This window comes from Meles meles, chromosome 4, assembly GCF_922984935.1.
Source record: "Meles meles chromosome 4, mMelMel3.1 paternal haplotype, whole genome shotgun sequence".
NCBI lineage: Eukaryota > Metazoa > Chordata > Mammalia > Carnivora > Mustelidae > Meles > Meles meles.
In genome coordinates, this window is record NC_060069.1 from 114,659,255 (window position 1) to 114,683,751 (window position 24,497).

General features: G+C 38.8%; 1 protein-coding gene across 1 annotated transcript in view; it reads right to left on the bottom strand.

The window, feature by feature from the left end:
- Positions 1-10,494: 10,494 nt before the first annotated feature.
- LOC123939747 (cell cycle control protein 50C-like) overlaps positions 10,495-24,497 on the bottom strand; it is a 52,555-nt gene continuing 38,552 nt past the window's right edge. The window contains exon 7 of the mRNA XM_046001567.1: positions 10,495-10,708. Within this exon, the coding sequence (XP_045857523.1) occupies positions 10,662-10,708 (47 nt within the window). The 3' untranslated portion in view covers positions 10,495-10,661. The remainder of the gene's footprint in view (positions 10,709-24,497) is intronic.

Here is a 24,497-nt window from a genome sequence, read left to right on the forward strand (position 1 = left end):
CATTTAGGGGAACGGGAAGAAATGGCTTCAGTTATATTTTTAATATTTTGTTTCTTAAGAGCTGAGAAGTGTAATACAGTAGGTTTTCAATTTCAATACAGTAGGTTCTTTAAAGAGTCTAGACTCTGGTATACAGAATTTTTCATAATTTTAAACCTATTTGACTAAAATAAGCAGAAAGCATAGTCCAGCCATTTCATTAACAACCAAGAACCTGTTTACTCCCCTCCCAAAAGGGGGATGATGCAGAGCCACAGGTTATTACACCCACTTCCAAGCCCAGGATCTTTGCATGATGTTCAATCCTTCTGTGGGGAAAATTTGTTTTAACATGGAATGAGGGTTTTGATGACAACCATCGAAAAGAATAAAAGGCATGCATCCAGGTCAATTTACCATCCTAATCTCAAGACTTACATACACTGTGTCCCTTCAACTGTTGGCGGGTTTTCAGAAGCTTTTCTAAAATGGTTTTAAAAATGATTATGTTGGGGTACCCGGGTGGCTCAGTTGGTTAAGTGTCTGCCATTGGCTCAGGTCCTGATTGCCAGGGTCCTGGGATCCAGCCCCTGCCCCCAAATCAGGATCTCCCTCTGTCACTCTCCCTGCTTGTGCTTTTTCTTTCTCTCTCTGTCAAATAACTAAATAAAATCTTTTTTAAAATGTTTCAACTTATTTTTTAAAAAACTATTATATCAGTGACTTGACAAGCTATTGTTTACTGGTTAAGGCATTTCTAATCCTCAATTGTAATATTCATGTTCATATAATTAAATCAGTGATTGCTTTACACTTTGGTAAAAGTTTTATTTCATTAAAAATATCTCACTTGACATTTCAAGCAGTTCTTCACTTTGTAGAAGTAAAGTCAAAACTTCTGACTTTCTCTCTTTTTAATAGGGCCAGAGTCAGCTTCATGAGCATGCAACCTGGGCAACAGCACAAGACCCTGTGCTTAGAAGGGCTCTACACTTGGTTTAGTGCTCTGCTATTGCCATCTGGAAGCTCCTAATGATTTAAGAATAGGAGGTCTCTTGTTTTCTTTTTATATAGGGCCTCCCACAAATTCTGTACCCAGTCCTAGATAGGGTTAATATGATATTAATATATAACCCATTGGGAAAAAAATCTCACTTGAAATTGGTTAATGATAATATTTTCATTTGTTCTTTACTCATCAGCCTGTTCTGTGTTCTGCTGAGTTCACTCTGAGCTCATGATACTCACCAAGATGACATCCTCTTCCTTCAGTGTTAATTCTAGAAATCTGATTGTTAGGTGAAGTCCTTGAAACTTGGTATGCCTTTGGTTCCTCTTTCTTGAGCAGGTTCTACTTGTTTACTTCCACAGTGTATGGTGTTTCCTCATGTTTTGCTTGTTAACATCCAAGCTACAGTTACAACAGATCTCGGTGGTAGGTGATTCCTCTGGCCACAAAGCCCTCTGTTTCTCTTGCTCTGGATCAGGGTCATCCACACTTTACCCTTACCTTGTCTCATCTTTTGGAAGGACAAAAACCACACTGGTTTGTTGAACTCCAAGCTGCTGGATTATTACTGACCCTTGCCGATGGGTTTCTTACCATAAGTCCTTCTTCTTGCTCTGGATCGTGTTTGTCCACATTTTGCCCAATACACCTCACTTCCTGAGATGACAAAGACCATGCTACGGCCACAGAGCATTTCCTAGCTGGCTGCTAATTTTTACAGGTGTAACTTCTGAGTATTTTCTGCTTTAAGAAATCTCATTGTCCTGCCATTTACCTCAATTGTTATGGCTTTTATTTTTATTTTTTTAAGATTTTATTTATTTACTTGACAGAGAGGGACACAGCAAGAAAGGGAACACAACCAGGGGGAGTGGGAGAGGGAGAAGCAGGCTTTCCATAAGGAGGGACCCCAATGCGGGGCTCAATGTGTGAAGCTTGATCCCAGGACTCTGGGATCATGACCTGAGCAAGGCAGACGCTTGATGACTGAGCCACCCACACACCACTGTTACATGCCTTTAAAATATAGCATGGGACTACAAGTAGATCTCTCCTTAAAAACAAACAAACAAACAAAAAACCCCACAAAACTTTTCAACAGCTAGAGAAGAAATCATCTGTCTGTATTTTCTTACCTTTCTCTTTTTTCCTAATTTTAAGAAGATTTCATCAATAATACTAGGAACTCTTTCTGTTTTTGTACTTCTCTATATCCCTCTAGAGCAGAGGGAGTTGGAATCTCTTTTTGTATAGACCTGATGCCGTGCTAAGGTGATGCTGATGGGGTGACCATCTGGAACCGTGCAGTGCAGGCATTCCGAAATGCGTGTCCAACAAAGGCACTCCCAGTCATCCACACAGGGTATGTTACCTGCCTGTGTTTGTGCATCTAATTGTATCCCCACACCCAAATAAGTATAGAATTATGCCATATTATCCTTGGACAAAATCAAGTTACAATTTTCATGAAGGAAAATTTAAGTCTCTTGTTTTTGTTTTTTTTTTAAGTCTCTTGGTTTTAAATGAAACTCTAAAGAAACAGAAATATTTTTCATCTATTTGCTGTTCTATGCCATAGAATTATATAATTTATATTTTATTATATGTACTTAATTCAAACTTGACACATAGTTTATTCTCAATAAACAAATAAGCAAATAAACAAATTATTATTCTAAATAAACAAATAAATTCTCATTTATTTGTTAAATGAACTAAAGGGTTCCTTTTTTTTTTTTAAGTATTTTTGAATGGATGAAGTCATTCACCTATATAGCTGGTTAGGATTGAGGCAGGTAGAGATTGTGAACTCATTTGTGTGGCCAATTGTTATGTTAGTGTAGTAGAGTTTATTTCACTTTTTACTATGATATTATTATAACATTTCTTTTAAGAAAAGAGAAATGATGCTAGCTCGATTCATATTTGAGTAATCTCTTCTTGATTTTCATGTATTCCTTGGTGAAGAGGTCTTCCTCTTCAGGTCTTCCTGATACATCGTATTAATCTATTGCTACATTAAAAACCCCAAAACTCTGAGTCCTAAATCTTTCATTATCTCACAATTTCTGTGGGTCAGGAATTTAGAAGCAGGTAGGTGGATGTTCTGGGTCAGGGTCTCTTGAAGTTAATCAAGGTATTGGCCAGGTTTGCAGTTATGTAGTCATCTGAAGACTTCACTGGGGCTGGAGGATCTACTTCCATGATGCCTGACATGTTAGTGTTGACTATTGGTGGGAGTCCCAGGGTATTCTCCAAATAAGTCTTTCCATGGGGTGATTGCATGTCCTCTTAACATAGAGCCTGGCTTCCCCTGGAGAGAGAGTTTAAGAGAGACCAAGATTGAAGCCACAGTACTTCTTATGACCTGTGACTCAAAAGACACACCCATCATTTCTGCAATATCCTATTGGCGATAGAGGTCAGCTCTGTTCAACCAATATCCAATTGGCTACACGAACAGAGCTGTGTAACCAATATCCACTTGGTTACACAGGTCAGCTACAAAAAATCTTGAATACCCAAAGGCAAGCATCACTGAGAGCCTTCTTAGAATCTGACTGTCACTTGAGGTAATATTAAATCCTGTACATCCATCATTGTCCAACCAACTTGCCCCTGAAATCCCTGCCCCTATCATCTCAGCTATCCTTGAGCTATTCCTCCTCTGAATCTGTGAGGGACTATAAGAGGCCTCCTCCTGTGGGCCCTGAGTCATACAGCATCTTGTACTCTTTCACTCTGAGAATGATAACCACTTAGGTTACACCATTACATTTGTAGCCTCCATTACACCAAATGTAGGGCTGAAAGTAGAGATGGTGTCCAAAAGTTCTTGTTGAATATCAAAATATTGATTTCCGTTTCAAAATACTGATTTTTGAGTTTCAGAATTCCAACCTTTCCCAGGGATTTTTCTTTTTATCTTACAAGGACAGATGTCTTCACAATTATCAAAATTACTTCAGTTATTTGTAACTTTAAAATCCCATTAGGACCTGCATTCCAAGATTTTTTAAACTACCGTAGCTTAACAATTTCATGATGAACAAAACCAAATTAATCCCCATTCACAGATGACAATTCTACAGTTGGCAATAATTTCAGCATCTGCTTTTAATTCACTTAAAAGTGTTAAGCAAACAGTGATTAAAAAAAAAAAAGACCTGGAAACTATAGGATTTCTTCATTATCCTTCTAGTAGTTGTCTTGGCTAAACAAAGTTGACTCTTAATAGGTTATGCAGATGGACCCAAAGTAAACATTTTGATGGGATTGACCCATTCCTGTGTCTGGAATGGTTATGTTTTAATGTGGGAACCTATCTCACACTTTCCTCATTCCAAGTTTGTTCTCAAATATTCCAGACAAAGGGCTCTTATTAGGGTTGAGTCACTGCTGGTTGGAAATAGGGATGATAAACAATATGTTAGCTGCAACTAGCTTAAATTTTAAAAACTTAATGCTTTTGGTGAGTTCACACACACAAGCTATATACAGTATTCTTAGAGAATGGCTGTGCTATTCTATATATGTGATCTGTCTCCATTTACCTCATACTCTTGTACTAACTCTTTTTTTTTTTAGGTGTATGTCTTGCCAAATAAAATAGCAAGGAACCATCTAATGTAATTGAATGTAGTTACATGATATATGCTTTTAACAATATGTCTAAAAAATACAGGTAGATTACATTTTCCTTGAATCTGTTATTTCCAGGCTGGTTTCTCCAGTACCTATGGTAAGTTGTACATTTTATCACTGTCATTTCTATATGCTCAATTCACTTAAGAAGAATACAAATTTAAATAAAAAGAATTCCTAGGAGATAATGTATATGAAAATGACCACAAATACAAAATCACTTCTAAAAATTTAAAAAATTTCTTTCTATAATTTTTCCTCACACTTTTATTTTGGATAATATCAACTACGTCTCTGTTGTTAATTCCTACCTACAATGTGGTAACCCCTATATCTGTATTTTTGCCCTAGCCTTTCTTTTGTACTATCTGTAAATCTAGCTATCTACTAGGAGCTTATGCTTGGATGACCCACAAACACTCCAAACTCAACAATTCTAAAACCAACTCATCATGTCTACCTGCTTCCTAGGCCTTGCCATTTCTTTACAGGTGAATGGTTTTATCATATTTCAGTCATCTAAGCCAGAAACTTGGGAATTATTCTAGCTTCCTTCCTTCTTCCTTTCCATAAGTCATCAGGCTTAATGGATTTTTTTTCTTCCCTAAACATATTTCGGGTTGGGTCCTCCTTCTTCATCCCACAGCTTTTCTCTTGCTTTTGTTCCTTGTTATGTTTTATGTGAAGATTCCTTAATTAAGCCTCTACCTTCTTCCAGTTTCCCCCAAACAGTCAACAGCCTCTACACCAGGAGTTCAAGCTGGCAGCATTCAGACTGGATTGATTTAGCAGCTTTTATTTTGTTGTAATTTTTTTTCAAGATGTCTTGTAGTATTTTATTGCCAAATTTTGAATTTTTTAAGATTTTGTTTTTAAGTAATCTCCACACCCAATGTGGGGCTCAACGCACAACCCTGAGATCAAGGGTCATATGCTCTACTGACTGAGCCAGCCAAGTGTTATTATTTTTAATTATTTTTAATCACTTGGATGTCTTTTTAGTTCCCCCATGACTCCCTCATCACTTTAGACCATACCCCAATTTACACATTTGTTTTTGTTTTTTCAATTTACAGATTTGTTAATTGTTTGGTCCTCACAAGTATTTGAATTTGTGCCTCTTCTTGCATATTTTCTAAGATGGAAATGTACCTCAGATCCTTTGGTTGCTCACCATCCACTGTAAAGAGTGTTCAAATACTTTACAATGATACTGTCCTCTCATAATCTCAAGTATAGTATTTACTTTCTTCCCTTATAACATATACAATAGTCACTCCATAAAGCCTCAAGGATACTCCGCTGCTCTGTGACTTTATGTCTTTGTTAAAAGCTTATTTCCTCTTGTTACTTTCAACTAACTTCGCTCAGCTGGTTATGCCTAGCCTTAACACTTAGCAACATTTTCTCTGTAACTCTTTCTCTCAAGCAGAATTATTCATTTCTGCTTTTTGCTACCCCTCCCCTTAAATACACCTCAATCACTGCATTTATCACACTTTAATTATGTATTTGTATATTTGTTTTCTCCAGTAGTGATGAGATCCTTGAGAAGAGTTTAATATGTTTACATTTCCAGTGCTTAGCATAGTACTGGACACATAGCTGTAATTTGCTGTATGAATAAATGAACGAGGGGAGAATATATAACTTTATTACTGCAAACACATATAGAGCATTTACTGTGTGGCAAGTATTGTTCTAAGGACTTCCACTAATTCGTTTAATCCTCCCAGCCAACCTATGTATTAGCAATGAATGAATATGAAGTCTGAATTTAAATTAAATAGGCTAGTGGTTTTCTATCTTCCCGATTTAAGAAGCACTTTAGAAGTAGAAACAATTGTTGTGTTTGTATTAAATAAGAAAATAAGTTAATGAAAACACAAAAAAGATGAAGAAGGAAGGCATTACTTCAGGGTCCTTGTTATATGTCACAATTAGGTGTGATTGCTCAGTTGGATGTTCCTGTTTCAGCTTAATGAAATTCTTCCAGAGTGAGGCAAAATCTTAAACCACCATTTTTAGCCTGAAGCAAAGAATTTCTTCCTGCTATAAAAATATTATTATTTTAAAAATTATTGACTCTTGTTATATTTTATGATAATTTGTCAGCAGAGACAAAGTCTATACCCCTGCATAAGCATGATGCTTAAATTTTGCCTAGTCATAGTCTTTACAGGGTCCAATGAGGCTCTACATAATCTGCAACCCTACCATTCCCTTCATCTGGAAAGCTCTTTCCCCAGATATCTTTGAGTTCACCTGGACAGATAGTGTTCAGGTAGGCCAAAATATGGGAAACAACTTCAGGGAGGGAGTGACCTGATCAAAGGCAGAAAAGGTATGTTGGTGGTTGGAAGACTAGGCCAGGGAGGGCACAGACAACTCCGGGAATGGAAAGGCAGACACTTAACTGACTGAGCTACCCAGGCACCCATCATTTATTTATTTTTAAATAAAACTAAAGAGTTGGGAGGAAAAACAAGTTGCAAAATTGTGTCTGATATTTCTTTTGCTTTTTCCAGAAAAATGGAGATGACCATTTGGATATGCACATGGAAAAGTCCAAACAAATATGTAGAATATTTATCTTTTGTTTTTATTTTTTTTATTTTTTTTTAAAGATTTTATTTATTTATTTGACAGAGAGAGACCACAAGCAGGCAGAGAGGCAGGCAGAGAGAGAGAGAGAGAGGGAAGCAGGCTCCCTGCTGAGCAGAGAGCCCGATGCGGGACTCAATCCCAGGACCCTGAGATCATGACCTGAGCCGAAGGCAGCGGCTTAGCCCACTGAGCCACCCAGGTGCCCCTATTTTTTGTTTTTAAAAGATTTTTATTTATTTATTTGACAGAGAGAGAGAGAGAGAGCACAAGCAGGGGGAGTGGCAGGCAGAGAAAGAGGGAGAAGGAGGCTCTCTGCTGAGCAAGGATCCCAATGTGGGGCTTGATCCCAGGACCCTGGGATCATGACCCGAGCTGAAGGCAGCCACTTAACCAACTAAGACATTCAGGCACCCCAAAACAAAGTTTATTGATCAATAGTAAAGTGATAGTACAAAGCTCCCAAAGAGGGAGGAGACCCAAGAGGATTGCCCTAAATGAATATTATCATGTTTAATAGGAATAAAGGTTTGGAATTTTAGAAAAACCACTTAGAGATTTACTTAAAGAGGTCAGCAGTTCTTAAGGAGAATCAGTCACTGATACTAAAGGTGAGATCATAAAAGTAGATCAAAGGAGGGCGCCTGGGTGATGCCCTGTGTTACACGTGTGACTCTTGGTTGTCAGTCCAGGTGGTGATCTCAGAGTCATGAGATTGAGCCCACATTGGGCTCTGTGGTCAGTGTGGAGTCTGCTTGGAGTTCTCTCTGCCTCTCCCTCTGCCCCTCTCCTCTCCCACTCTTGCTCTTTTTCTCTCTCCCTCAGATAAATGAATAAATCTTAAAAAAAAAAAAAAAGAAAAGAAAGAAAGAAAGAAAAGTAGATCAAAGCAAACAGGAAAACATTCAATGGGCTTAATGCATGAGAGAAAGTGGTATGTGGCATATTGGTGTATGAAAACGAATGGACAAGGCCCTGCCTGCTTTGGCATCTCCTGAACATTCTTGTCCCCTCTAATACCACATTCTCCTCCCCCTCACATGGGCTTCCTCTGTGTTCCTTTAACAAAACCTTCCACACAAGGCCTTTGCTCATGCTGTCTCTGCCTTGAAAAAATCCCCCCAACCCTGCACACACAGACCCCAACATGCATACACCTACTCTTACTTCGCATCTCAGTTCAAATGTCAATGCTCGGAGAATTAATAGGGCAGTGTTTTGGAATATGGCAGGCCCCTTTAATTCTACATGTCTTTCTATACACTATATGTGATTTGAATGGGAGGATTAAGAATTAAAAATGGGACAGGGGAAGGAAAGCAGAGGGTGAGGTGTACTTTCATAATATTCATGTTTTGAAACATTTCTTCCTGCTCTATATTGACTTGTCTACCTGTTTCTCCTACCTCTAAGTTCCCTTGTGATTTTTCGAAGGTGCTTTCTATGCAGGGAGGTAAGGGAATCCTGAAATGAGTAGCCTGGGAATGTCTTCGGCATTATTGTACCATTTCCTCTGGACAAGTTCCTTTCTGTGGTCATTTATTGAGCCTTTAGTATACACCCAGTTCTGTTTGAGACCCTGGGTGGAACGAGCTTATCTAACTCCCACCCTTCCTACTTTTAACTCTTCTGTTCTCTTATTCAGGGCAAGCTCAGCCCACACAATCTTCTGAACACTGGAATAACGCAGGTAGCTTAACAAAAACCACACACAACAATGTGGGAACTTCAGCCCCAGGGATTCTGACTCTACTGGTCTAGGGTCACACCCAGGCACAGCGGTATCGTAGAAGTTCCTTGGTGATGCCAATGTGCAGGCAGCAAGAATAACCATCGGCCTAGATTAATCTTGAAACAGCTCTACTTGGAGAACTGGAAAACACCTGACTTCTAGAGATCAAAGCCTGAATGGTTCCAGTGGCACTGGTCTCTCAGATGGTGTCAGACCTGCTTCATTTGAAAAGCTAGAAGCTGAAGGCAGAAAGCCTAAAAGGCGATAGTGAAGGCATCTTCCCTGGATTAAGGCTGATGACTTTAGACCAGAGCACTTGCTTGTAGGAAATAATTTGGTTATTTGTACAGCTGGATTAAGGTCATTGGTCATTGGTCATGGAGGAGAGGAGATGATGAAATACCTTTGGAGACATATGCGAACTTTCAGATTCTGCTCTCTGTCATTCCTGTGTCTCAAGACTTTAAGAACAAGGAAACGTTATTATTTATTTATTTATTTATTTACTTTTTAGGAAATGTTATTTTAGGAGTTTAATGCATGGGGCACCTGAAGCCCTGGAAGGTTATGATTTATTTGTTGGCACAGTCCAGCTACCAAACTCCAGAGGTTACCACCAGTTGAAACTGTAAAGCAGGACAACCAATTCCCAGGCCTGGCTCAGCCAGTAATCAGATAGATGTAGCCTGCTGAAATCACCTCTGTGCTCAGGGCTTTGGTTTCCACACATCAGGTAAATTGAAGGTCTAAGAGATCTACCCAAGCCCCTTTCAGCTTTAACAAGTGACACTAGGTGGCACTCATGTAACTTCAATGGGACCGGTTGGTGTAACTTGGCTGCCAGGCGTCTGTCCCTTCAAAGGGACGTGTTAGGTGGGACTTGGGAAATGATGCAGTTTTAGGAAGATTGCTTGGGCCTCCTTTCATCGAGAAGAGCTTTTGATTCTGTGGATGCCTGTTGCATTTTACCAGCTGCTTTCACTAATTATGTATTTCTGATTTCATATTCCCTTTTTTAATCATCTCCAATTTTAAAATCATCTTATTTCTGTGGCTTAGCTCCATTTGTAACATTGTAAATATGTCACACACATACTGGTGTGACATAAAAGCAAGTAGTACCACCTTAGCAAGTACTTCATTCTCCCAGTCACGTGCCCTGCACAAGTCACTTCTAGGAAAGAGATTCTCCATCCCAGCACTGAACTTCAAGCAAATGGGAATCTTTTTTTTTTTCTTTAAAGATTTTATCTGTTTATTTAACACAGAGAGAGAGACAGCGAGAGGGAACACAAGCAGGGGGAGTGGGAGAGGAAGAAGCAGGCTCCCGCTGAGCAGTGAGCCTGATGCGGGGGCTTCGTCCCAGTATTCTGGGATCGTGACCTGAGCAGAAGGCAGATGCTTAATGACTGAGCCACCCAGGCACTTCAGCAAATGGGAATCTGACCTGTGATGAGTCACCACTGGACAGGGTCACCTAGACATGTTTCTTGTTCAAAACCTTGCTGCCTGCAGCTCGTTTGTCCTGGTGTTTCCAGGAGGTTCATTCCAGTCCAGGTCCACTTCAAGAATCCAGTCTGGTTCAACCTGACTTCCGAACTTGACCTCAGAGGTAGGGCAGTTGGGGGCCTCCGTGACCAGGGTATTATCCAAAAGTTGTTACTGTCTTCATTTCTTCAAAGGCCATCCCAGTCACCTTTCAGATGCTTTCCCTCCATCAAGGACCACCGTGGTAGTATCTAAGGATTCAGCAAAAAAATAAATATGGGGGAACTGAGTTTGGGATCTAACTCTGTGAGATCTGAAATTTAAGAAGTTACATATTGTTAATTCATTTGGGAATAAGAGGTGGATTTCAGTGACTTCATCACCTGTCAATATAAGAGAACTTGGAATTGTACGAACTTCCTGGGTTGAAGTATAGTCACAACTTCCAGGGTATAATGAGGTGTTAAGATTAGGGTGAGGGAATGAATGTACATACATGTACACACTGGTAGAGATGAAAAAGGTTTAAAGCCCAAATACACCAGTGGCATTATCGGTGACCTTTATTGTCATCTGTATACATCTCCATATTTCTATATTTGTTTTGGGTTTTATTGTTTCCAAATTCAAAAGAAAGAAAAAAATGGTCAGATTTCAACAAAGGAACGGTTATTTGTAAATTACTCTGTTTATGGTAAAAGAGCTAGTGTGGTTTCAAAGGGCGTTGTACTACTTTCTTTGGATATGGAAATTACTGGACTCTGGTCTGTTTCACTGATGGCAAAGGAACACCTGAAAAACTCTTAATAAGATCCTCATAAATATACACAAAAGGAAACCTTAACATGAGAGTGGGATAGAAATAATTTTTTTTTAGAAATAATTTTTTTAAATAATGTATAATTTTCTTCTTTAATCAAAATGTACCACTATAAGTATGGGATTTTTTTTCCTCTACAATGATTTACATTTCAATAAATAAATAAATAAATAAATTGATTACATTTCTAACCTTGTGCTAAATCTACAAAGTTGGGCAGAGGCTCAGTTGTGGCCTCCTTTAGCATTTTTTTATTGCCACTCTTTATTCTCAATATCTCCAAGGTAAAGAGCACCAGGCTTGGAAAAGATTTGGAGGAAATTAGGGCACGACTTTGGCACAGCCTAGCAGCATAAGCCCAGTCAGTTTTTTTAAGTGTTCTGGGTTTCAGTTTTTACATTTGTAAAGCAAGCATGGGTGCTCTTACTACCTCTAACACCTCAGCTGTTCTAAGGGTAAAATAAGAATATATGCGCCAATGGGGCACCTGGGTGGCTCAGTGGGTTAAACCTCTGCCTTCTGCTCAGGTCATAATCTCAGGGTTTGCTCAGCGGGGAGCCTGCTTCCCCCTCTCTTCTCTCTGCCTGCCTCTCTGCCTACTTGTGATCTTGGTCTGTCAAATAAATAATAAAAAAGAAGAAAAAGAAGAAGAATAATATATGCAACAAGACTTAAAAGTTGATAGATGGGTTCTTTTGGCAACAGATGGTAAGTGGAGTCAGGAGTACAGAAGGTTATCTGGGGGGGAGTGACACCTGTAGAAGGAAAGAGGAGTGAGCAGGACTGAGCAGGTCAGACTGCACTGCTTCCTCTGCTAGCCCAACAGGGAGCGGCAGAGCAATGGTGGTCAGTTCAAGGAGTGCCTGTTGGATGGGAATGGCTAGTTCCTTGTACCACTGCCCTGCTCAGCCACTGTTTGGGGGCCACCCAAAGAAGAATGTGAGTATGAAGAGTGTGGACTCCGCTCCAACGCAGAGCAGATCTCGAAGGAGCTAACAGCTGGAGGCACACATTTTGAAGTTCAGTACCAGGTTCTTTCTTGAAAAGGAAGACCTGAGCAGTGGATCTTACGTCCACCACAACTGGTGCCCCATATGACTCTACCTGGGACCACCACTTAAAACAGCGAAGAGGTTACACCTTGAGATTATGAATTCCCTTCCCCTGACCACAAACTTCTGTTCTTTGACACTGTGCACACTCTCTCTGGGCACGGAACATGCTCCTCCCACCCTCCCCTGCCCCTATTCTTCTCTCTTCCTATCTTGGCAGTCACCTCTTTCTGATCTCTCTTGCCTCTGTAGCAAAATTCATCAGCTTGGACTCAAGACCTTGCATTTTATTGTTGCCTTTTCTTGCTCATCTTGATCCTGACTGTCTCTCATGCTTATCAGACTGATTTCTAATTTTGAGTTACTCCATAATCCGCTATCTTCCAAAACCTGAGTGATAAATCTTATTGGAGAAATGCATGTAAATCTACGGAATGATAAACTACACCTCTGTGACAGCCAATTTAATCAAGGCATTTACTGAAGCAATACTTTTATCCAGTTCTTATTGTCTCTCTTTGAGCTTATCTAACTTTCAGGAGATAATTGACATTTATCCAATACTTCCTTGTGCCACAGATAGCTATGTATTTGAAACACTGACTTCCATTCTTCCCCCTCCAAGTTTTATATGGTTGGGTGATACAACTCTGACTCCTGTTTAATACCTAGAGCAGTGCCATAAACTTATTTGGCTCTGAAAAAAAATTGTTGAATGAATAAGTAATTGAAGGAAGAAAAACTAAATTTGTTATATGCCTATTGCATGCTAGGGTCAGTATCAAATATTTTATGTATGTCATCTCATTGAATCCTCACAGCATTCCCATTTTGTAGGTTTTGTTTGTTTGCTTTTTAAATTTTATTTATTTATTTATTCGTCAGAGAGAGAGAGAGAGCACGCACAAGCAGGCAGAGTGGCAGGCAGAGGCAGAGAGAGAAGCAGGCTCCCTGCCGAGCAAGGAGCCTGATGTGGGACTCGATCCCAGGACTCTGAGCTAAAAGCAGCAGCTTAACCGACTGAGCCACCCAGGCATCCCCCATTTTGTAGGTTTTAATAGTCTTGCCTTCTAGATTTATTTGTTGCCTATCTCTTGTCACGAAGTATAAGTCCTTGAGGGCAAAATCGTGTCTGATTAATTTCTGTAGCTTTGTAGTTCTACTTCCCAAGCAATACCTGATACATAGATGATGCACAGTGTAAGTTAGATAAGGGATGAGATAAGTGACAGAACCAACAAATGACAGGTCAGTGTCAAGGCTCAAACCCAAGACTGTTCAACTCTAAGCCTGTACACTTTGTGGCTATGTCATGTGACTCTGTGTGTATTAAATGTTGTCAACTGCCCAAGGCCTCACAATAATTTTAAGAATAAAATTTGAATCAGAAGAAAATGATCCTCCACACCATACTCCAATCAAAACCATGAACAGTAATTATAGTTGTCCCTTGATTTATTTACTTCTAAAGAATGTACCTAATATTGTAGGAAGGATAATTGGCTGGCTCATGAATTTTGTTTCCTCTTCAAACATCTGCTTATAATTGTCTTCTTACCTTAATACAAGGTCATCTGTGGTTCAATAAATGGTACTGTGTTTGAGCATCATTTGTGTGTCAGTTGAATTCCATAAGCCTTGTCTCTCTCACCATGAGAAAGATATTAGCCAAAATTTGCATATGCCAAAAGTGGAGACAAAATTATAAAGCATGAATTAAATAAATGACATTTAGCAGAAAATTATAATTAAGCTTTTAGCTAATTTTCCTTTCTGCTAGAATTTGGCTTTTAGTTCAACGATACTATTTCACAGTTGTGTACACTATGGGGCAAGCCCCAGAAAGCTTCTGGACAGTTTGTAGTTCCCAATGGCATGCAAATCTTTAAACTGTATATTGAAATTGAACAATAGAGTTGAGATTCTAGATTTCCATTCCCACCACTACTTAATAAAGGAACCGAACAACTGTGAATGCATTTTAGAGATTAATGAGAGCTTCATTCATAAAGCATTTTAGGAACCTTTCAGTGTAAATGTCAACTATTTTTAAATCTTGTGATTCCATAATGAAAATGTTTTCCTGAACAGTTTGGACCGCTCTGTAATAATTCTAATGGTTTCCCTATTTTAAGTCCCTTTCAAAAATACCCGCAACATGTCTTTTAGAAATAGATGGGTAAAAAAAGAAAAAGAAAAAGTAATAGATGGGTAAGTATTAACCAAATGGAAGCATATATTGAAAGGTTTCTGCTAAAACAATGAAACCAAAATAATCTGTAAAATGAGAGAGTTGAACTAAATGATCTCTAAGGCTGCTTTCAGTCATAGGGGAAAGAAAACCTATGACTCTAACTCTGAAAAAGCTTACCCAGAGTTAAAGCCTGACTGCAATTCACATGTCTTGTTTTTCATGCCTTACATGATAAATTCTGGCTCATTAATGTAACTCATATCTGGAGGGAAGTTAGCAACCTATATGAATTCATCCACTTGTTTTTATTAACTTATCATTTCATCTACATGTTTAATAAAATGGTCATGATGTAACAAAAACTTCTAGTTAAAGGAAGAGGCATTTGCAGAAATGTGTTTTCCTTATTTCTTTTTTTGCAAAAGTGGTGACAGAATTTCAAAACCCAGTTTTATATTCCACAGTTACAGTTTTATGCCATTTTTCTATGAAAAAAAAGAGCTGCTATTTAGCACCTCTCCCAATCATAATATCTTACATTCATATCATGCTTTACAGTTTAACAAACTTATTTTTTCAATTTTTAAATTTCCTATCACATCACCTCATTGTCTCCTCAAAACTTTCTCATCACTTCTTGAGCACCTTGTCTCATCCTCCATCTTTGATCACCTCAGTGGCCCTGAGGAGAGAGTTTGGCAGATATTCTCATTCAGAGATGAGCAAAGCAAAACTCAGGGAAATGAGGTAACCAGCTGGTGGGTGATGAGGCCTCAGATTACAATTTCTATTGTGTCTGTAAAGTTAATCTGAATAAAGTTTTTGAATGAAAAATAATTTTTGGTAACTGAAAGCATAGCCTGACACGTGGTAGCCTGACACATAGCTAAACAAGTATCTGTTGAACTAATAAATGGACTTTAAATTTTTATAGGACCTCATTTTTAGAAACTACAATTCTTTTGCAAAACAATAAGGCAGCTTATAGCAAGAACCATAGGAATGTCTGTTGGATACCCTTTGATCCAGGAATAATACTTCAAATAATTTTCATAAAGAAAAAATCCTATAGAAGTAACATCCTTGAAGATGTTCTCAAGGTTATCAATCCCAACCAAAATACTGAAACAACTTTATAGCCTAGGATTTAGTATCTGTGAAAGATATTATTTATGGCTGCCCAACAGGTTTCTCCCCTAGTAACTTCCTTTATCCCTCCTAAACCTAATGGTAGGACATGACCCAAGGCGACCAATCAGATGACCTATCTCCACAGCCCACAGAGCTTGGTTTAGGGATGAGCCAGTAAAAGTCCTTTCCTACAACTTTTTTTTTTATTTGTTTATTTACAGCATAACAGTGTTCATTGTTTTAGCATCACACCCAGTGCTCCATGCAGTACGTGCCTTCCCTATTACCCACCACCTGGTTTCTCAACCTCCCACCCCCGCGCCCCTTCTGGTTGTTTTTCAGAGTCCATAGTCTCTCATGGTTCATCTCCCCTTTCAGTTTCCCTCAACTCCCTCTCCTCTCCATCTCCCCATGTCCTCCATGTTATTTGTTATGCTCCACAAATAAGTGAGACCATATGATACTTGACTCTCTCTGCTTGACTTATTTCACTCAGCATAATCTCTTCCAGTCCTGTCCATGTTGCTACAAAAGTTGGGTATTCATCCTTTCTGATGGAGGCATAATACTCCATTGTGTATATGGACCACATCTTCCTTATCCATTCATCCGCTGAAGGGCATCTTGGTTCTTTCCACAGTTTGGCGACCGTAGCCATTGCTGCAATAAACATTGGGGCACAGATGGCCCTTCTTTTCACTACATCTGTATCTTTGGGGTAAATACACAGCAGGGCAATTGCAGGGTCATAGGGAAGCTCTATTCTTAATTTCTTCAGGAATCTCCACACTGTTCTCCAAAGTGGCTGCACTAACTTGCATTCCCACCAACAGTGTAAGAGGGTTCTCCTTTCTCCACAACCTCTCCAACACATGTTGTTTCCTGTCTTGCTAATTTTGGCCATTCTAACTGGTGTCAGGTGGTATCTCAATGTAGTTTTAATTTGAATCTCCCTGATGGCTAGTGATGATGAACATTTTTTCACGTGTCTGATAGCCATTTGTATGTCTTCGTTGGAGAAGTGTCTGTTCATATCTTCTGCCCATTTTTTGATATGATTATCTGTTTTGTGTGTGTTGAGTTTGAGAAGTTCTCTATAGATCCTGGATATCAACCTTTTGTCTGTACTGTCATTTGCAAATATCTCTTCCATTCCGTGGGTTGCCTTTTTGTTTTGTTGACTGTTTCCTTTGCTGTGCAGAAGCTTTTGATCTTCATTCTTCTCAAGTGCACATGGAACCTTCTCCAGAATAGACCACATACTGGGTCACAAAGTAGGACTCAACTGATACCAAGAGACTGACATTATTCCCTGCATATTCTCAGATCACAATGCTTTGAAACTGGAACTCAATCACAAGGAAAAAAAAGTTCAGAAGTAACTCAAACACCTGGAAGCTAAAGACCACCTTGCTTAAGAATGCTTGGATCAACCAGGAGATCAAAGATGAACTTAAACAATTCATGGAAACCAATGAGAATGAAGACACTTCGGTCCAAAACCTATGGGATATAGCAAAGGCGGTTCTAAGGGGGAAATACATAGCCATCCAAGCCTCCCTCAAAAAAATTGAAAAATCCAGAATACACCAGCTGTCTCTACACCTTAAAGAACTGGAGAATCAACAATAAATCAAACCAACTCCACACACAAGAAGGGAAATAATCAAGCTTAGAGCAGAGATCAATAAGGTAGAAACCAGAGATACAGTAGAACGTATCAATGAAACTAGAAGATGGTTTTTTGAAAGAATCAATAAGATCGATAAACCATTGGCCACACTAATCCAAAAGAAAAGAGAGAAAGCCCAAATTAATAAAATTATGAATGAAAAGGGAGAGATCACAACTAACACCAAGGAAATAGAAACAATCATCAGAAATTATTACCAACAGTTATATGCCAATAAGCTAAGCAACCTAGATGAAATGGATGCATTCCTGGAAAACTACAAACTCCCAAAATTGAACCAGGAAGAAACTGACAACCTGAATAGACTGATATCTTGTAACGAGATTGAAGCAGTGATCAAAAACCTCCCAAAAAACAAGAGCCCAGGACCTGACGGATTCCCTGGGGAATTCTACCAAACTTTCAAAGAAGAAATAACACCAATTCTCCTGAAGCTGTTCCAAAAAATTGAAGCAGAAGGAAACTTCCAGACTCTTTTTATGAAGCCAGCATTACCCTGATCCCCAAACCAGGCAAAGACCCTACCAAAAAGGAGAATTTCAGGCCAATATCACTGATGAATATGGATGCAAAGATTCTCAACAAGATCCTAGCAAACAGGATCCAGCAGCACATTAAAAAGATTATCCACCATGACCAGGTGGGATTCATCCCTGGGTTGCAAGGTTGGTTCAACATTCGCAAATCAATCAATGTGATAGAACAAATCAATAAGAGAAGAGAGAAGAACCATACGGTCCTCTCCATTGATGCAGAAAAAGCATTTGACAAAATCCAGCATCCATTCCTGATGAAAACGCTTCAAAGTATAGGGATAGAGGGAACATTCCTGAACTTCATAAAATCTATCTATGAAAGACCCACAGCAAATATCATCCTCAATGGGAAAAAGCTTGCAGCCTTCCCATTGAGATCAGGAACACGACAAGGATGCCCACTCTCACCACTCTTGTTCAACATAGTATTAGAAGTCCTAGCAAAGGCAATCAGACAACAAAGAGAAATAAAAGGTATCCTTTCCTACAACTTTTCCTTTAGAATTAGGCAGGTCTCTTCTTGCCTTTATGGTGAAGGACCAGACAAATAAAACCCTAGCATTGTCAACCACATAGAGAAAGCCCAGCTAAGACCAACCAAGGCCAACACACAAACAGAGGCAAGAAATGAAGAGAGGCAGAGCTGGCACATTCCTGAAAACATTGTTTGAGCCCGGGCTCCAGTCACACCTCACATCTCTTCCACCTATGCCCCCACCAGTTACTCGAGACATTAAGTCTCCATTTTTTAAAGCTAGTTTAGGTTGGGTTTCTGATATAATTAAGAGGCCTGGTTACTACATGCACAGAAAGGAATGCTAGGTAGCCTTTAAAATAGCAATTATGGGGGTGCCTGGGTGGCTCAGTCAGTTAAGCACCCAACTCCTGATTTTGGCTCACCACATGATGTCAGGATTGTGAGACTGAGCCCTCATAAGGCTCCATGCTAGATGTGGGGCCTGCTTGAGAGTCTTCTTCTCCCTCTCCTTTTCCCCCTCCCCACCTCCAAAAAGGCCATAAAAAATAAAATAGAATAGCAATTATGCCGAAACACCAGAAAATGTTTACAACAAAGTGTTAAGTGGTAGTGACAAAAGAAAAATGTCTGTCCTGTTTTCTGCCCATTTCTTGATTGGATTATTCATTCTTTGGGTGTGTATATGTAAGTATACAAGGAAAAAGGTGAGTGTGTTTAACAGTGCTTACTCCTGAGTGGGACTGTAGAGGTACACTTTTCCCTTTTCTTTCTTTTTTTAAAAAATATTTTTTATTAATTTGACAGAGAGAAATCACAACTAGGCAGAGAGGCAGGCAGAGAGAGAGGAGGAAGCAGGCTCCCCGTGGAGTAGAGAGCCTGATGCGGGGCTCGATCCCAGGACCCCGGGATCATGACCTGAGCCGAAGGCAGAGGCTTTAACCCACTGAGCCACCCAGGCGCCCCTCCCTTTTCTTTATATACTTCTATTACTTGAAAATATTTCAGGGAGCATGTATGATATTGGTATTGTCATTTAAAAGTAAATATCACCCAGGGCACCTGCGTGGTTCAGTGGGTTAAGCCTCTGCCTTCAGCTCAGGTCATGATCTCAGGGTCCTGGGATCCAGCCCTGCATCGGGCTCTCTGCTCATCAGGGAGCCTGCTTCCCCCTCTCTCCCTCTGCCTGCCTCTCTGCCTACTTGTGATCTCTCTCTGTCTGTCGAATAAATAAATAAATTTTTTTAAAAAGATAAATAAAAAAAAATTAATGTCACCCAAAAAATACATACTTTAGGATTACCATAATATAAATACGATACACTTAGTCACCTGGAAGAGAACATGAAAGTAGTTATTGTGCTAAAAGTTGTAATTTTAGTTGTTTAAATATTTTCAAAAATAACTTTAGATGATTGTAATTATTTATTGGCTTTTCAGCAAGAAAAAAGAAATTTTATTTTATTAATGTTAAAAAATAAATATACATAAATTTATTTATTTATTTTTACTCATTTTAAGTTTTTATTTTCATTCCAGTTGTTAACATACAGTGTTATATTAGCCCCCTTTATTTAATTTATTTAATTAATTTTTAAGATTTAAATTCACTTAGCCAACATATAGATAGTACATCATTAGTTTCAGATGTAGAGTTCAGCAATTCTTCAGTTGCATATACCACCCAGTGCTCATCGCATCCTGGGCCCTCATTAATGCCCATCACCCAATTACCCCATTCCACCACCCACCTCCCCTCCAGTAGCCCTCTGTTTGCTTCCTATAATTAAGAGTCTACCATGGCTTGTCTCCTTCTCTGATTTCTTCCTATTCAGTTTTCCCTCCCTTCCCCTATGATCCTCTGCACTGTTTCTTATATTCTCCACATATGAGTGAAACCATATGATAATCGTCTTTCTCTGACTTATTTCACTCAGCATAATACCCTCCAGTTCCATCCACATTGATGTAAATTGTTAAGTATCCATCCTTTCTGATGTTTGAGTAATACTCCATTTCTTTATCCATTCATCTGTTGATGGATATATCAGCTCTTTCCATAGTTTGGCTATTGTGGACATTGCTGCTATGAATATTGGTTTATAGTTTGGATCCTTTGGATAACTACATTTTCATCTTTGGGGTAAATACTTAATAGCATGATTGCTGAGTCATACAGTAGCTCTATTTTTACTGTCTTGAGGAACCTCTATACTGTTTTCCAGAGTGTCTGTACCAGCTTGCATTCCCACCAACAGTGTAAGAGGGTCCCCTTTCTCCCCATCTTGCCAACATTTGTTGTTTTCTGTCTTGTTGATTTTAACCACTCTGACTGGTATGAGGTGGTATCTCGTTGTGGTTTTGATTTGTATTTCCCATGGTGACGTGGATCATTTTTTCATGTGTCTATTGGCCATTTTTATGTCTTCTTTGGAGAAGTGTCTGTTCCTGTTTTCTGCCCATTTCTTGATTGGATTATTTGTTCTTTGGGTGTTGAGTTTGGTAAGTTCTTTATAGATTTTGGATACTAGCCCTTTATCAGATATGTCATTTACAAATGTCTTCTCCCATTTTGTAGGTTGTCTTTTAGTTTTGTTGACTATTTCCTTTGCTGTGCAGAAGCATAGAATTTATCTTGATGAAGTCCCAAAAGTTCATTTTTTGCTTTTGTTTTCCTTGGCTTTGGAGACATGTCTAGCAAGCAGTTACTGTGGCCAAGGTCGAAGAGGTTGCTGCCTGTGTTCTTCTCCAGGATTTGATGGATTCCTGTCTCACAGTTAGGTCTTTCATCCATTTTGATTCTATTTTTGTGTGTGCTCTAAGAAAGTGACCCAGTTTCATTCTCTACATGTGAAATTTTCCCAACACCATTTGTTGAAGAGGCTGTCCTTTTTCTATTGGATATTCTTTCCTGCTTTGTCAAAAATTAATTGACCCTAGAGTTGAAGGAAGAATAAAATGCATAAACTTTGTCATAGCTTTAAAAATTAAAATGAGGGGCAAGAGCAATCTTATTTATTGGGAATTTATTTATAAACTATAATTCCATGGTCAAGTTGATATTGTACTTTAACTTCACATTGCTAGTGTGGTCACTCAGTGCTAGATTCTTCCTGGCCATTTCCTTACCACTTTTTTTAGTAACTCCTTTTAATTATTGTATGATCATAAAATTTGTTCAAGTTTATTTATACCAAGACTAGTTGTGAGGAAATCATCATTTCTATTGCTTTGTATTAGTGTTAGCTCTGGTGGTTAACTCTATATAAGATATTTCTGCTCTTGAGATGTGTGGGTGGCTCAGTTAAGCATCTGCCTTCATTTCAGGTCATGATCTCAGGTACTTGGGATTGAGCCCTGCATCAGGCTCCCTGCTCAGTGTGGAGTTGGCTTCTCCTTCTCCCTCTGCTGCTCTCCTTGCTGGTGCTCTCTCTCAGTCTCTCTCTCTTTCTTTCTCTCTGTCAAATAAATAAACAAAACCTTAAAAAAAAGATATTTCAGCTCTCTTCTAGTCAAATTTCTTCACCTGGAAGATGAGAAATCTAGGTATATAATTTTGTATACTATATACAGATTTAAAAAAATACAGATTTTACCCTAAGATGTGACTGGTTATTTGGTTTGGTATGTTTAATTTTGTTTAGAATAAAAATTTACCAATGAATAATTTTAAATGGTCATCTCTTTTGGTAACTTTAGAATAATAAATTTCCACATATTCATATCTATGAAAAGAAGTGATATGTACTTCTACTCCATTCTTTCTCCTTACATATTGGAGTGTATGAGATATCGATATAATTATTAATACTATTGTAAAGCTCTCTTTACAGAGAGCTTTAAAGGGGGGGGAAAGGCACAGCTAACACAAGGCACAACATTTCTTCACCTACAATATAAAAAGTACTGTTTCAGCTCTGGCCAACAAAGTGAAAAGTAACTTAAGTAACTTGAAAGTGTCATTTATTTTCTCTTTACCTCATCTTTTTTTCATTTACAGAGACATGATAATACTTTAACAATTTACTAGGATTTGGGTATCAATTGAGATTAAACACAAAATCTTACTGGAGTCTACTATAGAGAAAAGTGCACATAGTAGAAGTATACAGCTTGATGAATCTTTACCAACTAAACATGCTCATGTAATAAACATACAAGAGAAGAGGCAGATGTTACCTTAGAGACATCCTTCATATCCCTTCAAGTCACTGTTCCTCTGCCAAAAAAGTATTCATGATCCTGACCTCTAATACTACACATTTTGCCTGGGCTTGAACTTTATATAAAAGGACTCATACACTATGTACTCTTTGACACCTGACTTGTTTCGCTCACCAGTGTACCAGTGAGATTCATCCATATTGTGTGCAGTTATGGGTCATTCCTTTTCTTTGCTGTATGGTATTCAGTTTTATGAAAATATTACAATTTATTTATACATTTTCTGTTGATGGACATGTGGGTGGTTTTCACTTCTGACTTTATGAACTGGAAAACAAATATATTCATTCTTCTTGGGTATATATCTAGAATTGTGATTGCTAGGTCATAGCTTATATGTATGCTTGGTTTTAAAAAGCTAAATAATTATTCAGAAATAGTTGATCTAGTTAACACTCCCACAAGTAATTTATAAACATCTTATTGCCACACATCTTTGCCAACCCTTGTTATTTTCTCTTTTGAGGTTTAATTTACATAAAATAATTTCTTAAGCCATAAATCTCCTTCAAATCCAAGATGTTGGGGCGCCTGGGTGGCTCAGTCAGTTAAGCACCTGCCTGGTCTCGGGTCATGATACCAGGGTCCAGTCCTGCAGCAGGCTCCCCCACTCAGCAGAGAGCCTGCTTCTCCCTCTCCCTCTGCCTGCCTCTTGGCCTACTTGTGCTCTCTCTCTACCTCTCTGTCAAATAAATAAATAAAGTCTTTTAAAAACACACACACACACAAATGTAAGATGTTTCCCAACTTTATTTTGCTAGCTTGTCTTATTCCAAAGTAATTTAAGGTGACTCAAAGGTAACACTGTGAACATCTCTTCATTACTTACAGCTTCTTCCTGGACTGGTACTGTTCTCTGCAGCAGCCTTAATTAAGCTTTGCCTTTGTTCCACCAAATAAAAGTAAGCTCAATGACCAAACTGAATTAAACTTCACTAATTTTACTTGAGTGTTTCTCAGAAATGCTAATTATACCCCTTAATTCTATTGACAACAGACTAATTTCTCCCAAGTTGGAAAACACAGAGAAGCTAAACTTTACACCACAGGCCAGAAAAATTTAGCACACAGCAAATACTTGAAATGTAAATCTAATTTCCCATGCAAAGTCAGTAACTCAAACACTAAGAACAGAATTCATCTGATTTCTTTTATGTCCACTGTCTGTCTTCTCCACTTTTCTATATCTGACTTTGTGGGCTATTTTGAGTAGTTCTACTAGAGGTCTTTTTGTTTTTGTGAAAATAAGAGCAATGTTGGATAGATACGAAGGGAAAAGCCTAATCTTAGCAATGGCTATGCTTATTAGCAGAGGAAGCACAACTGTGGGTCTGTTCTGTGATCTGACAAAAATACTCACACTCTGGGAACATTGGTGACCAATTGCCCTCTTTGTCCTCAATTTTTGCAGTTGTTGCCCCTAAACTTCCTACTGCCTCAGTTTCCCCCTCCACTTGCTTTAAATCAATAAGGTTTTACTCTGTTACTGTTTTATACACCTGCACTTTTTTAAAAAAGATTTTATTTTTATTTATTTGACAGACAGAGATCACAAGTAGGCAGAGAGGCAGGTGGGGCAGGGTGGGGGTGGGGAACAGGCTCCCTGCTGAGCAGAGACCCTGATGTGGGCCTCCATCCCAGGACTCTGGGATCATGACCTGAGCCAAAGGCAGAGGCTTTAACCAACTGAGCCACCCAGGTTCCCCACACCTGCACTTTTAAAATAAAGATTTTATTCATTCATTTGAGAGAGACAAGCAAGAGGAGAGGCAACACTTTTTACCTGCATTTTACTAGATTCATACTACTTTTTTAAAAAAAAGATTTTATTTATTTATTTGACAGACAGAGATCACAAGCAGGTAGAGAGGCAGAGAGAGGAGGAAGCAGGCTCCCTGCTCCTCTCATGATTCCC